Consider the following 14,585-nt stretch of genomic DNA (forward strand, 5'->3'; position numbering starts at 1 on the left):
ATCATATGGTTTTTCTCCTTCAATTTGTTAATATGGTGTATCACGTTGATTGATTTGCATATATTGAAGAATCCTTGCATTCCTGGAATAAACCCCACTTGACCATGTTGTATGATCCTTTTAATGTGCTGTTGGATTCTCTTTGCTAGTATTTTGTTGAGGATTTTTGCATCTATGTTCATCAGTGATATTAGCCTGTAGTTTTCTTTCTTTGTGATATCCTTGCCTGGTTTTGGTATCAAGGTGATGGTGGCCTCGTAGAAGGAGTTAGGGAGTGTTCCTCCCTCTGCTATATTTTGGAAGAGTTTGAGAAGGATAGGTGTTAGCTCTTCTCCAAATGTTTGATAGAGTTTGCCTGTTAAGCCATATGGTCCTGGGCTTTGGTTTGTTGGAAGATTTTTAATCACAGTTTCAATTTCATTGCTTGTGATTGGCCTGTTCATATTTTCTATTTCTTCCTGATTCAGTCGTGGCAGTTGTGCATTTCTAAGAATTTGTCCATTTTTTCCAGGTTGTACATTTCATTGGCATACAGTTGCTTGTAGTAATCTCTCATGATGTTTTGTATTTCTGCAGTGTCAGTTGTTACTTCTTTTTCATTTCTAATTCTATTGATTTGAGTCTTCTCCCTTTTTTTCATGATGAGTCTGGCTAATTGTTTATCAATTTTTTTTATCTTCTCAAAGAACCAGCTTTTAGTTTTATTGATCTTTCCTATCGTTTCCTTCATTTTTTTTTCATTTATTTCTGATCTGATTTTTATGATTTCTTTCCTTCTGCTAACTTTGAGGGTTTTTTGTTCTACTTTCTCTAATTGCTTTAGGTGCAAGGTTAGGTTGTTTGTTCGAGATGTTTCCTGTATCTTAAGGTAGGATAGTATTGCTATAAACTTCCCTCTTAGAACTGCTTTTGCTGCATCCTATAGGTTTTGGGTCGTCGTGTCTCCATTGCCATTTGTTTCTAGGTATTTTTTGATTTCCTCTTTGATTTCTTCAGTGATCACTTCGTTATTAAGTAGTGTATTGTTTAGTCTCCGTGTGTTTGTATTTTTTACAGATCTTTTCCTGTAATTGATATCTAGTCTCATAGCATTGTGGTAAGAAAAGATACTTGATACAATTTCAATTTTCTTAAATTTACCAAGCCCTGATTTGTGACCCAAGATATGATCTATCCTGGAGAATGTTCCATGAGCACTTGAGAAAAATGTGTATTCTGTTGTTTTTGGATGGAATGTCCTATAAATATCAATTAAGTCCATCTTGTTTAATGTATCATTTAAAGCTTGTGTTTCCTTATTTTCATTTTGGATGATCTGTCCTTTGGTGAAAATAGGGTGTTAAAGTCCCCTACTATGAATGTGTTACTGTCAATTTCCCCTTTTATGGCTGTTAGTATTTGCCTTATGTATTGAGGTGCTCCTATGTTGAGTGCATAAATATTTACAATTGTTATATCTTCCTCTTGGATCGATCCCTTGATCATTATGTAGTGTCCTTCTTTGTTCCTTGTAATAGTCTTTGTTTTAAAGTCTATTTTGTCTGATATGAGAATTGCTACTCCAGCTTTCTTTTGGTTTCATTTGCATGGAATATCTTTTTCCATCCCCTTACTTTCAGTCTGTATGTTTCTCTAGGTCTGAAGCAGGTCTCTTGTAGACAGCATATATATGGGTCTTGTTTTTGTATCCATTCAGCCAATCTGTGCCTTTTGGTGGGAGCGTTTAGTCCATTTACATTTAAGGTAATTATCGATATGTATGTTCCTATTCCCATTTTCTTAATTGTTTTGGGTTCGTTATTGTAGGTCTTTTCCTTCTCTTGTGTTTCTTGCCTAGAGAAGTTCCTTTAGCATTTGTTGTAAAGCTGGTTTGTTGGTGCTGAACTCTCTCAGCTTTTGCTTGTCTGTAAAGGTTTTAATTTCTCCATCAAATCTCAATGAGATCCTTGCTGGGTAATCTTGGTTGCAGGTTTTTCTCCTTCATCACTTTAAATATGTCCTGACAGTCCCTTCTGGCTTGCAGAGTTTCTGCTGAAAGATCAGCTGTTAACCTTATGGGGATTCCCTTGTGTGTAATATGTTGTTTTTCCCTTGCTGCTTTTAATGTTTTCTTTGTATTTAATTTTTGATAGTTTGATTAATATGTGTCTTGGTGTATTTCTCCTTGGACTTATCCTGTATGGGACTCTCTGTGCTTCCTGGACTTGATTAACTATTTCCTTTGCCATATTAGGGAAGTTTTCAACTATAATCTCTTCAAATATTTTCTCAGTCCCTTTCTTTTTCTCTTCTTCTTCTTGAACCCCTATAATTCGAATGTTGGTGCGTTTAATGTTGTCCCAGAGGTCTCTGAGTCTGTCCTCAGTTCCTTTCATTCTTTTTTCTTTATTCTGCTCTGCAGTAGTTATTTCCACTATTTTATCTTCCAGGTCTCTTATCCGTTCTTCTGCCTCAGTTATTCTTCTATTGATCCCATCTAGAGTATTTTTAATTTCACTTATTGTGTTGTTAATCATTGCTTGTTTCATCTTTAGTTCTTCTAGGTCCTTGTTAAATGTTTCTTGCATTTTCTCTATTCTATTTCTAAGATTTTGGATCATCTTTACTATCATTATTCTGAATTCTTTTTCACATAGACTGCCTATTTCCTCTTCGTTTGTTAGGTCTGGTGGGTTTTTATCCTGCTCCTTCATCTGCTGTGTGTTTTTCTGTCTTCTCATTTTGCTTATCTTACTGTGTTTGGGGTCTCCTTTTTTTAGGCTGCAGGTTCGTAGTTCCTGTTGTTTTTGGTGTCTGTCCCCAGTGGCTAAAGTTGGTTCAGTGGGCTGTGTAGGCTTCCTGGTGGAAGGGACTAGTGCATGTGTTCTGGTGGATGAGGCCGGATCTTGTCTTTCTGGTGGGCAGGTCCACGTCTGGTGGTGTGTTTTGGGGTGTCTGTGGACTTATTATGATTTTAGGCAGCCTCTCTGCTAATGGGTGGGGTTGTGTTCCTGTCTTGCTAGTTGTTTGGCATAGGGTGTCCAGCACTGTAGCTTGCTGGTCGTTGAGTGAAGCTGGCTGCTGGTGTTGAGATGGAGATCTCTGGGAGATTTTCGCCGTTTGATATTATGTGGAGCTGGGAGGTCTCTTGTGGACCAGTATCCTGAAGTTGGCTCTCCCACCTCAGTGGCACAGCACTGACTCCTGGCTGCAGCACCAAGAGCCTTTCATCCACACGGCTCAGAATAAAAGGGAGAGAAAGGAAAGAAAGAAAGAAAGAAAGAGAGAGAGAGAGAGAGAGAGAGAGAGAAAGAAAGAAAGAAAGAAAGAAAAAATAAAGTTATTAAAATGAAAAATATTAATTAAAAAAACAGACAGATAGAACCCTAGGACAAATGGTGGAAGCAAAGCTATACAGACAAAATCTGACACAGAAGCATACACATACACACTCACAAAAAGAGAAAAAGGGGAAAAAATCATAAATCTTGTTCTCAAAGTCTACCTCCTCAATTTGAGATGATTCGTTGTCTATTCAGGTGTTCCACAGATGCAGGGTACATCAAGTTGATTGTGGAGCTTTAATCCACTGCTTCTGAAGCTGCTGGGAGAGATTTCCCTTTCTCTTTTTTGTTCTCACAGCTCCTGGGGGCTCAGTTTTGGATTTGGCCCCGCCTTGGCATGTAGGTCGCAGGAGGGCATCTGTTCTTCGCTCAGACAGGATGGGGTTAAAGGAGCAGGTGCTTCGTGGACTCTGGCTTACTCAGGCCAGGGGGAGGGAGGGGTACGGAGTGTGGGGCGAGCCTGCGGCGGCAGAGAGCGGCATGACGTTGCACCAGCCTGAGGCGCGCCGCGCATTCTCCTGGGAAAGTTGTCACTGGATCCCGGGACCCTGGCAGTGGCGGGCTGCACAGGCTCCCCGGAAGGGGGGTGTGGATAGTGACCTGTGCTCGCACACAGGCTTCTTGGTGGCGGCAGTAGCGGCCTTAGCGTCTCATGCCCGTCTCTGGGGCCTGCGCTTTTAGCCGCGGCTCATGCCCGTCTCTGGAGCTCCTTTCAGCAGCGCTCTTAATCCCCTCACCTCGCACACCAGGAAACAAAGAGGGAAGAAAAAGTCTCTTGCCTCTTCGGCAGGTCCAGACTTTTCCCTGGACTCCCTCCTGGCTAGCCGTGGTGCACTAGCCCCCTGCAGGCTGTGTTCACGCTGCCAACCCCAGTCCTCTCCCTGCGCTCCGACCAAAGCCGGAGCCTCAGCTCCCAGCCCCGCCTGCCCCGGCGGGGGAGCAGACAAGCCTCTCGGGCCGGTGAGTGCCGGTCAGCACCGATCCTCTGTGTGGGAATCTCTCTGCTTTGCCCACCGCAACCCTGTTGCTGTGCTCTCCTCCACAGCTCCAGCTCCAAAGCTTTCCCCCTCCGCCACCCACAGTCTCAGCCCGTGAAGGGGCTTCCTAGTGTGTGGAAACCTTTCCTCCTTCACAGCTCCCTCCCACTGGTGCAGGTCCCATCCCCATCCTTTTGTCTCTGTTTATTCTTATTTTTTTTGCCCTACCCAGGTACGTGGGGACTTTCTTGCCTTTTGGGAGGTCTGAGGTCTTCTGCCAGTGTTCAGTAGGTGTTCTGTAGGAGTTGTTCCACGTGTAGATGTATTTCTGGTGTATCTGTGGGGAGGAAGGTGATCTCCGTGTGTTACTCTTCCGCCATCTTCCCCTCGTCCAGATGTGTAAATTAAAATTAAATCTTCCCTTCCTACTACATTGACAAAGGTTTAAAAATTTTTATAATATACCTGTATCAACAAAGGTATGGGGAAAAATGACCTTTTATTAATTACTGGCAGGAAAACAAATTGGCATAACCTTTATGGAAGGTGTTTTGCAAACCTTATCAAAATTACAAATGATTCTACCCTTTGATCCAGAAATTTTCCTTATGAGAATTGACCCAATCAATATACTAGCTTATGAACAAAGTTTTATACATATATAATTATACATATACTATATATATAAATCATATACATATGACATTTATAAATATACATATATATCATATATGTGTAAAACTTTGTACATAGGTTAGTATATCTATTGGGTCAATAGATATATATGTGAGATATATATATATATATCTCATATATGTATCTAGAGCAAATTTGTATGTAATAGCAAAAGGGTAGAAACAACCTAAATATCTATCAAAGGAAGACTAATTATGGTGCATCTTTATAAAGATTATGCAACAATAAAAAGAAGCTACGTATTGATTTGAAAAGAATTGCCAACAGATACACTTACATTAGGTTGAAGAAAAGCAATGAGGAAGGAGCATAAAATTATGCATACTAATGGTTATACTGTTATTTGTTTGTTGTTGTTGTTGTTTGTTTGTTTTTTTGCAGTACACCGGCCTGTCACTGTTGTGGCCTCTCCGGCTGCGGAGCACAGGCTCCGGATGCGCAGGCTCAGCAGCCATAGCTCACGGGCCCAGCCGCTCCGCGGCATGTGGGATCTTCCCAGACCGGGGCACGAACCCGTGTCCCCTGCATCGGCAGGTGGACTCTCAACCACTGTGCCACCAGGGAAGCCCTATTATTTGTATTTTTAAGGGAAAAATATATCAGTGTATTAGTGTGCACCATATTGGTTCACTCAACATTTTTCCTAATCTCTGAACGTGCTTACCTATATTGAAGAAGTTGCAGAGATAAAAATCCCATTTCTGAGGTTTCCTTGCAGCTAGGGCCCTGGATGAGATTTAGGTATCACCAATTCAGTGCATTCACGAAAGACCTGAAGTTGGCACTGTGCTAAGTGGTGCGGAAGACAAGAGTCAAAGCATCTTTTGCTTGTGTGGATTCTGGCAGAGGTGGTGTGGTTGGTGAGGCTGCAGCTAGAGCAGAGTCTTCCTATTTTGCAGGCAGATTTCTGATTCTACAGCTTCCCTTACGCTATGGTCTGAACGTTTGTGTTCCCACCCTCCTGAAATTCGTATGTTGAAATCCTAACCCCCCAAAGTGATGGTATTAGTGCCTTTATAAAAGAGGCTCCAGAGAGCCCTAGCCCTTTCCACCATGTGAGGACAAAGCAAGAAGGCACCATCTATGCACCAGAAAGCGGGCCCTCACCAGACACTGAATCTGCTGGTGCCCTGATACTGGACTTCTAACCTCCAAACCTGTAAGAAATACATTTCTGTTGTTTATATATAAGCTACCCAGTCTGTGGTATTTTCTTATAGCAGCACGAACAGACTAAGACACTTTATAAAACAAAAGAAAACAAAAACCTGCATTGCCTTGGTGATCCAGTTATGTATGGCTTAGTCATTTCTGGAGGCTCAGCCTGGAATTTGTTTCTTTAGCCCTCACAGGGATTCTGAAAGTCCTTTAATAAACCTCCTCCTGCTTAAACGAATCGGAGTGGATTCTGTCCTCTGTAACAGAACCTTGACAGTCTGTATAAGCATGTGATATCTCTGGTAGAGAACACAGGAAACCAATTGTGGTAGGCAGAATAATGGTTCCCTAAAGATTTCCATGCCCTAATCCCCAGAACCTGTGAATATGTTAGGTTACAGGGCAAAGGAGAATTAAGGTTGCAGATGGAATTAAGGTTGCCTGTCAGCTGACCTTGAAATGGGGAGATTATCCTATGTTATCCATGTGGGCTTAGTGTAATCATAGGGGTCTTTATATGTAGAAAAGGGAAACAGAAGACTGAGTGTATCAGAGTCAGAGAGACTGAAGATGCTACTCTGATGGCTTGGAAGCTACAGGAAGGGGCCACAAGCCAAGAAACTCAGGTGGTCTCTAGAAGCTGAAAAAGCTTAGGAAACATTCTCCCCCAATGCCTCCAGAGGAATGTAGCCCTGCTGACACCTTAATTTTAGCCCAGTAAGGCCTATTTTGGACTTCAGAACTCCAGAACTGTAAGATAATATATTGTGTTGCTTTAAGCCACTAAATTTATGGTTGTTACAGCAGGAATAGGACCTTAATATTCTGACAACACTGACTGCCTCTGGGGAGGAGAACTGAGGCACCTGCAGAGAAGATGGAAGGGAGACATTCTCTCCATACCCTTATATGACTTTTGAGTTGTGATTCTTGAAAATAAATTACCTATGCAAAAAATTGAACTAAATTAAAAGAAAAAAAGAACCTCGATACATATTTGGCCAATGTCATTTGGTCTTTCTTTTTTTAAGATTTATTTATTTTTGGCTGTGTCGGGTCTTAGTTGCGGCATGCAGGATGTATGTTGAGGCATGTGGGTGGGATCTTTCGTTGCGGCACGCGGGCTTCTCTCTAGTTACGGCATGTGGGTCGTCTCTCTCTAGTTGTGCGAGTTCCAGAGCATGTGGGCTCTGTAGTTTGCGGCATGCAGGCTCCCTAGCTGAAGCGCACGAGCTCAGTAGTTGTGGTGTACGGGCTTAGGTGCCCCGCGGCATGTGGGATCTTAGTTCCCTGACCAGGGATCAAACCAGCGTCCCCTGCATTGGAAGGTGGATTCTTTACTAATGGACCACCAGGGAAGTCCCTGTCATTTGGTCTTTAACATCACAGAGAAAAATTAAGGCCAGTTCAATTTCTGTTCCTTTGTAGAAGGTCTTTTTCTGACTGTTTACAATTTTTTTCTTCCTCTTTATAATCCAAAAATGATGCCAAAATTTGTCCAGGTGTCATCTGTGCTGTCTTTAAATTTATCTTCAGAAGAATTTCTTGGAGGGAGAGTCCCTTATACCCTGCATTGAAGAGTATCCCTTTGCAACAGTTTCCACTATCCCCAGCCAGATCTGCATGCTTTCACTGGTTCTGGGCCAGTATTTATGCTTATTTCCCTGCATCATTCAGGAGGTGTGAATTCCAACCTCACAGTCTTAGGTGGTTTCTGACTTCTCCCCTGTGGTTGCTTTTTGGCCCTCACTGGGCACTTGGCATGTTGCTCTGCAGCTACGCAGGCCAGTGGGCAGCGTACTTCTAGTCCTCAATTTGTGGACAAGCCCTCTCTGAATGCCAATGTTATGCAGTTAGCTAGGCTCTGACTTCCCCTACCTGCGGGGCCCTCTTTCCAGACCCCTTCTTTCACCAGGCATTCAAGCCCGAGCCCTGGCTGTTCCTGCTCCAGTGACTGCTCAGCTGCAGCTCTTGCTTAAAATTTCTCATTTTACTTTGGTGACTTGGGATCTCCCTTTCCTGATTTCATGCTCAGCTATAAATTAAAACAATTTTGGTTCTATTTTATCCAGCCTTGTAATAGGTTTGTATTGGGGAGGGCAGAAGTATCTTTCATGCCAGCTCAGGCCAACAGGTTGACCAGAAGTATCGATTCTGCATTTTGATTTCCTGGTAAAACTTATTTATCACACCCAAAACAATGATCCAGGGCACTGCCTTTAGAATTGAATAGATGAGGGTCTATATTAGCCGTGAACCATCACCCGGAGTTCAATACCTCTCCCAGCACCTTGCCTTATTTAATAAATGTGCATAGTGACACTCTCACAGGACTTTCCTAAAGGATAAATGAAATCACACAAGAAAGCACCAGCACACAGCATCAGGAGTGACTGCTTAGGCTCTGCTAAGAGTTTCAAACCATCTTGTTAAGATTTCCTTTGGTTCCTTCAAGGGTCAATCTTCCTCTGAGTCTTCAGGATAGCATCCCATTGCGTTCATGTGGCAATATTTTCTCACATGTGCCATCTGTTGTTTCTTATTTTCTCACTGTTGACTCTGTCTAGAATAGGGTCTCTTCATGCCTTGTGTCTGACAGTAGAGAGTGGAGAACGTATGCTCTGCCCTTGGTCATGGTACTGTCCTTTCTCAGATTTACATGATCCAAGGGCAGAGCTCTGAGTGGAACATCTAGACTCTTGCAGACATCGGCCCAGGACAGCTCTGCTTCGCTGAGGATGGTTCTCATCATACCCCCATTGTATGAACTGCTGACACTCTGGATTGATACAGCACATATACACACACATGCTCATACACACACACACACAAAATCACTGTTGTAAGCATGAATGATTTATCTCCATTCTCACCTGTACATGGTTTAATTATTCAGGATTTGAGGATATAATGTGTCTCCCTAGTTCCCCACCACTATGGGAAATTGTGTCTCAGAGGAATAGAAAAAGCCAAGAGAGCAGTAGAGGAATGACATCCCAGTTTTTAGTTGGCATTGACCCATGTCTCTGAGCCAGGGGCAAGGCAGTATGGGAAAGACAAATCATATTTTTTTCAGGATGGACGGTTTTCTCTGTTTCAAGAGGCAAAGCATGTACTCGTTGATTCTCGGTCAGTTGATTCTCAGTTCTGCTCCATAGATCTCTATGTTCTGACAGTACGTTCATCAACATTGATTTTTGGCATGACACATATTTATATTTTTCCATATATCAAGTGTATGTAGTTGTGAGAGGCTGCATCCGGAACCACTAATCCTAAATGTTGCTTTTAATTCAAAGTGTATTATAGAATTTAATAATTTTTAATCCTAGCTGAATTTTTTATTAAGCCCATAGGAAAATCAAGACAAAAAGATGGTGTATATTTGAATATAACTGGGCCCAAAGTAGACATGGAGTAAATGGTTTTTTGCATTCAATCTAAATATGGTCCCAGCATCATTTCAGGGTCTCTATTCCTACAAGACAATGTAAAAGAAACCTCAATAAATTGGACCAGCTACAACACTCAATTCTCTTATTGTTCTATAGACATCATACAATTGCTTTCTGGTTCTGGCAAGATGATCTATATTCCATCCTCCACACGTGACTGGTCTATTTTGTCACCATGCTTCTCTGATTGTCAACTGCTCTGCTGAGAAGATGAGCTCCCCCTCCTATCTGGTATCCATGCCTCCAATTCATTTGTATCTGCCCCACATGTACTTCTTCCAGAAAAAAAAGTTCCTCATAAACTCATATGCCCACCCCACCCGTGTCCAGCTTTAGATTAAAATACATTAATCTGCCTCCACTAATTAATATGGTCCTCTTAAAAGCTGCATTTATATAATTTCAAAGTAGATGTCTGTTCTGATGGCCAAAAACTGGAAGCTCGTGGAAGGCAAGACCCACTCCTTGGTGTGTTCTGTGACTCCTCCCTCCCTCTGGACAGAAATATCTGGTACAGGGCTCTGCACACAAAAACAATGAATATCATTTACCACATCGTGTACAGGTCAATGCTAGTGAAGGTAAATCACTGAGGGGGTTTTCTCCTGCATGCTAATATATGCTAATGCAAGGAAAATCAAACAATTTAAAATTGTTATTGTTGCCCTTTAGCGATTCATTATAATATGAACCTCACTGCCATCTGGGTATTTGCAGCAATCAGTTGGGGATTCAATATTTCCTTCCAACCCAAATACTGAAGTGAGGGAAATCATAACATGAATTAATGATCAGCCTGCTAGGAAAATACTGGAGGGCAAAATTATTATTCTTAAGGCAAAATACAAAATGAATTGGACTTTAAAATTTGGTCATTTCAAATTACTATCTTGATACAACAGTAAAGGAGTGCTAATGGTACAAAATGAAAACTGAAAATTGGAAGATGCTAGGAAAACCACTGAAATAGAAAAGTAAAGCATAACTTCTAGTAATAAGCAGAGCTGAGATGGAGACTACCTGCCCATCTGGATCAACTAAGATCATCTGGTTAGGGGATGCCATTGCCCACGGGTGACATTACTAACTGATCACCGCAGCACCTTTTCCAGTGTTTCCATACAGAAGTTCAGAATTCTTCTCAGGTGGCTACCAGCCATAGATTGAACGTGTCATAAGTGACAGTCTGGATTACCACTCCACAAACATTCACACCCCTCTTCCTTCCTCTACAGGCAGAGTCTAATTCCCTGCCTCACTGGTATTGGACTTGGCCATATGACTTGCTATGCCTAATGGGATTTAATGAGGCCTTTCTTAGGCCTCAAGTGTGCTTCTGTGCTTGGTCTTGGTCTTGTGCTCTGGTTTATACCCTGAGAACAGCAGGCACCAGGTAGCCACAGCCTCTTTAGCCTGGGTCTCATAACAAATGTACACAGAGGACACCTGAACTCAGCCTGCAGCCTGAAGCAGAACACATGAGACAAGTAAGAGAATGAAGTCATGTTGTTCTAGCCACTGAGTTTTAGGGTCGTTCGGTACACAGTATAATTTTGCCAGTAACTGATTAATACAGCATTTTAGGTGAAACTTATTTGTTATCCCTGGCCTAAAAACTGGTAAAACAAGAAAATGTCTAGGATAAAGTAGACAGACGTTTCAGAGGTAATACGGGGCCATTATGAAAAAGAAATAGCCATGTTGGAAGCCATGTTCAGCCACGTTGAATCACAGTCTTAAGGTTTTCAGATTTTAGTCTTATCCATAAATAAATCTAATTCACACAGCCTTCAGATTAGGACAAATGAGGCTGAGAGAAATGAAATGGTTTGACAGGATCGAGGTATAAGTTGAAACCTCTTCATTATTACTATTGCATTCTCTTTGTAGCAAAACAATAATGTGTGCTTCTAAGAGGACTGCCTTCCTGGCATTCTGAACCAGGGAGAACTGAGTTGACGAGCAGTGTCAAGAGAAAAAAGCGGCGACCAGCCCCTGCTGCCAGACTGCCCTGCTTTGTCCCCTGGGAGCCTATCTATGGGGACTCTAAGGAAGGCCATGCACCCAGTCTGAGATCCAGGCCACGGTCCGGAAATCTGATGAAGCAAAATCCTACTAGGCATGAAGGCAATAAAAATAAGGAAACAATACCTTGGCATAAAAATCCACCTGATGGTTTAACCTCAGGGCAAACCATTTTCAGGTTGGAAAATAGTCTGGGCCACCTATTCTTCAGGAGAGAGTCATGAAGGAGATGATTTCAGACACAACTCTTCAGCTAAGGCTGACTTAACCTCAACCAGCAGAGTAAGCTACTGCGTATAGGTGTGATTTCAGAGGCTTTAGGAAGACTGTTCCCACCCCCATCAGGTTAAAGTTAACACTTTCATTCCCTTTGGCTCAATGCTCACCTAATGCCAAGCAAAATTAGACACTGTTATTCCTAAAATATCCTTCTGGAAGTAAGATTCCAGTACGTGGCTCCTTAGAACCTACCTAAGTGTTTAGCACACAAGAAGCACTCAATAAATATTTCTTGAATAATGAAAGGGCAAACGCGTAAGTGATTGTTCAATATCTATGTTACTGCTGACCTGACTTGGAGGTTTACATTATAGTTTACTATCCAACAAAGGCGTCATAAGTAAGAAAAAACATAGCAGTAAGGTAAAGTTTAAATTCCACTAACCTCTCATTCATTCATTTAACAAATATTAATATCAAATGCCGGCTATGTGTAAGCAATGTGTGATTTTCTGTAGACAGAGCAGCAAATCAAATAGCTAAAGCCCCTGCTCTCAGGAAGCTGACAATAGTTTAATAAGAGAAATAGTTTAAACATGCACAGGCACACACACACACACACACACACACAAACACACACACACACAAATATAAAAGAACTAATAAAAAGGACAGGGAGCCATATGAGAGTGTAAGAGTGAGTACACATTTCAGAGGATCAGAGAAGGTCCCTCAAATAAATAATCCCAAAAGGTCTCATTTGAAATGTGTGAACTGGAAAATAAACAGACATCAGGAAATACCATTTTTTCACAGAGCCCTACATCTGAAATGCAGCAGCAGATGGAGTATCATGTATGTATGTACAGTGAGCTGAGGCCCCTATATTTTAGCAGCTAGATCCTAAGAACCCATCCTCTCCCAGAGGTTCCCCAAACTATTGTCCTTTTTAAGTTAAAATCTCTATAATTAAACCTCTGAAACTTGATTACACATGACATATATTACAATTTTATAAAATGCCTAACATTCAAACATACCAAGCAAATAATCTGTGTACGAAGACAAAAGATCCATGGTGGCAAATTCTGGGATATTCAGTAATGCCTGTTGACTAACTTTATCAGTTTTATCATTTGTCTTTCCGATAAGTAGGTTGATTGCCAGCACAGCCTCACTGACCTAAAATTAATGCACAATTAGAGTTCATAAATGCAAGCTTTCTGATTCATAGATTATCCATTAGGTAAATAATGTGAAAAAGCAAATTCATAAAATAACATTTGGTACACATTAGGGAAAAAAATAAAGACAAACTGAAAAACAATATGTGATCCCCCAACATGTAGTATACACCATAGTCAAACAAATCATGACTGTTGACAATTTAATCAATAAATAAGTCATTTTGAATAGGCTACCTCCTGTAGCTATGACAGATACTTGCCAAAATGTGTGTCAAATATGTGCACATGTGTATCTCCCATTATTTTCATTAAAGAAAAGTGGAATCAAACCAAGTCTGGCTAATAGCGATTAAAAACACCACACATATAAAGAGCACTTCTAATCTTCCCAAAGAAACATCATTGGTGCAAATCCCAAAGAACGTGATATTTTCCTTTCTCTTGTATCAATACATTGTTTTGCCTTAACAGATGTGACGATAAAAAGAAGAGTTAAATAAAACTCACACCAACCTGTGCAGCAGCTCTTATTGCAATCCAGGCAAATAAACTGTGCATTTCAGATTTATTTACTGTTGGTTCTTTAATAGAACTATGCCTTCCGGGAAGAGCCTAAAAAATATGGCAAATGTTTTATGATAAAGATAGATAAAGACATCATAAAGTTTCGTGATAGATTTTCTCATCTTCTGAAGATGAGATTTTAGTGGAACACTACATGGCCATTAAGTGTAATAATGTATATTCAACTATTGACATGAGAAGGCATCCAAACTACCTTAAGCAAAAGAAAAGTATAGGTTACAAAACAGCATATGCACAATATGATCCCGTTTTCTAAAAGCTAGGTACACACATATGTTCCCTGTATACACAAGCAGAGAAAATTGTCAACAGTGGTTACCCCAGGTTTTAAGGGTAATTTAATTATTTTTATCTTTGTGATTTTCTAGATGAGCTTACATTATTTGAATAAAAATAAACACAAACTGCATTTTAAGTAAATGTTATTTACCATCTTAATAGAGGATCTAGAAATTGAATATATCTTGTGTGTAAAGACGTCAGAAACAAGAATATTACTTAAAGGTTTTTGATAGGTATTTGCTATCAGTTTTCTAACTACAAAACTATTAAAGGGATGACTGTAATCATAACGTTCCACAGAACAGCAAAAAGTAACAATGAACGGAGATATGTTTAACATGGGGCGGTGTGTGTGTGTGTTCAGCTTTTAAATATAAAAAAGTCAATAGTACAGAAGTAAACAGAAACTCCACCAGCAACATAGTATCTGTTTTACATTTTTAAAGTATTAATAGTCAATTTTAAAGATTTAACTCATCTGTAAAAACTATTCAATTAGATTGCTTGTTCTAATTTTTGATGGTCATGTTTTGGCCGATTTTTAAAATCTTCAACAAAACTCCAGAATAAAACAAGCAATAACAAAAATATCTTTCTTTTACTTCTGGCTATAAGCCTCCCAAGGAAAAAGAAATGCAATGAATAAAGCTAATGCCAGAGCATGAAATACAATGCACA

At 40.7% G+C, this 14,585-nt stretch overlaps 1 protein-coding gene across 2 annotated transcripts in view; it reads right to left on the reverse strand.

Annotated features, from left to right (window-relative positions):
* The window catches only part of CFAP54 (cilia and flagella associated protein 54), a 301,722-nt gene that overhangs the window by 61,651 nt on the left and 225,486 nt on the right, over nt 1-14,585 (reverse strand). For both annotated transcript variants that reach the window (XM_073788328.1, XM_019952057.3), the window contains 2 exons: nt 13,554-13,652; nt 12,894-13,035 (listed from right to left, as the gene is read on the reverse strand). In XM_073788328.1, coding sequence (XP_073644429.1) covers nt 12,894-13,035; nt 13,554-13,652 — 241 coding nt within the window. The remainder of the gene's footprint in view (nt 1-12,893; nt 13,036-13,553; nt 13,653-14,585) is intronic.

This window comes from Tursiops truncatus, chromosome 11 (genome assembly GCF_011762595.2).
Source record: "Tursiops truncatus isolate mTurTru1 chromosome 11, mTurTru1.mat.Y, whole genome shotgun sequence".
Classification (NCBI taxonomy): Eukaryota; Metazoa; Chordata; class Mammalia; order Artiodactyla; family Delphinidae; genus Tursiops; species Tursiops truncatus.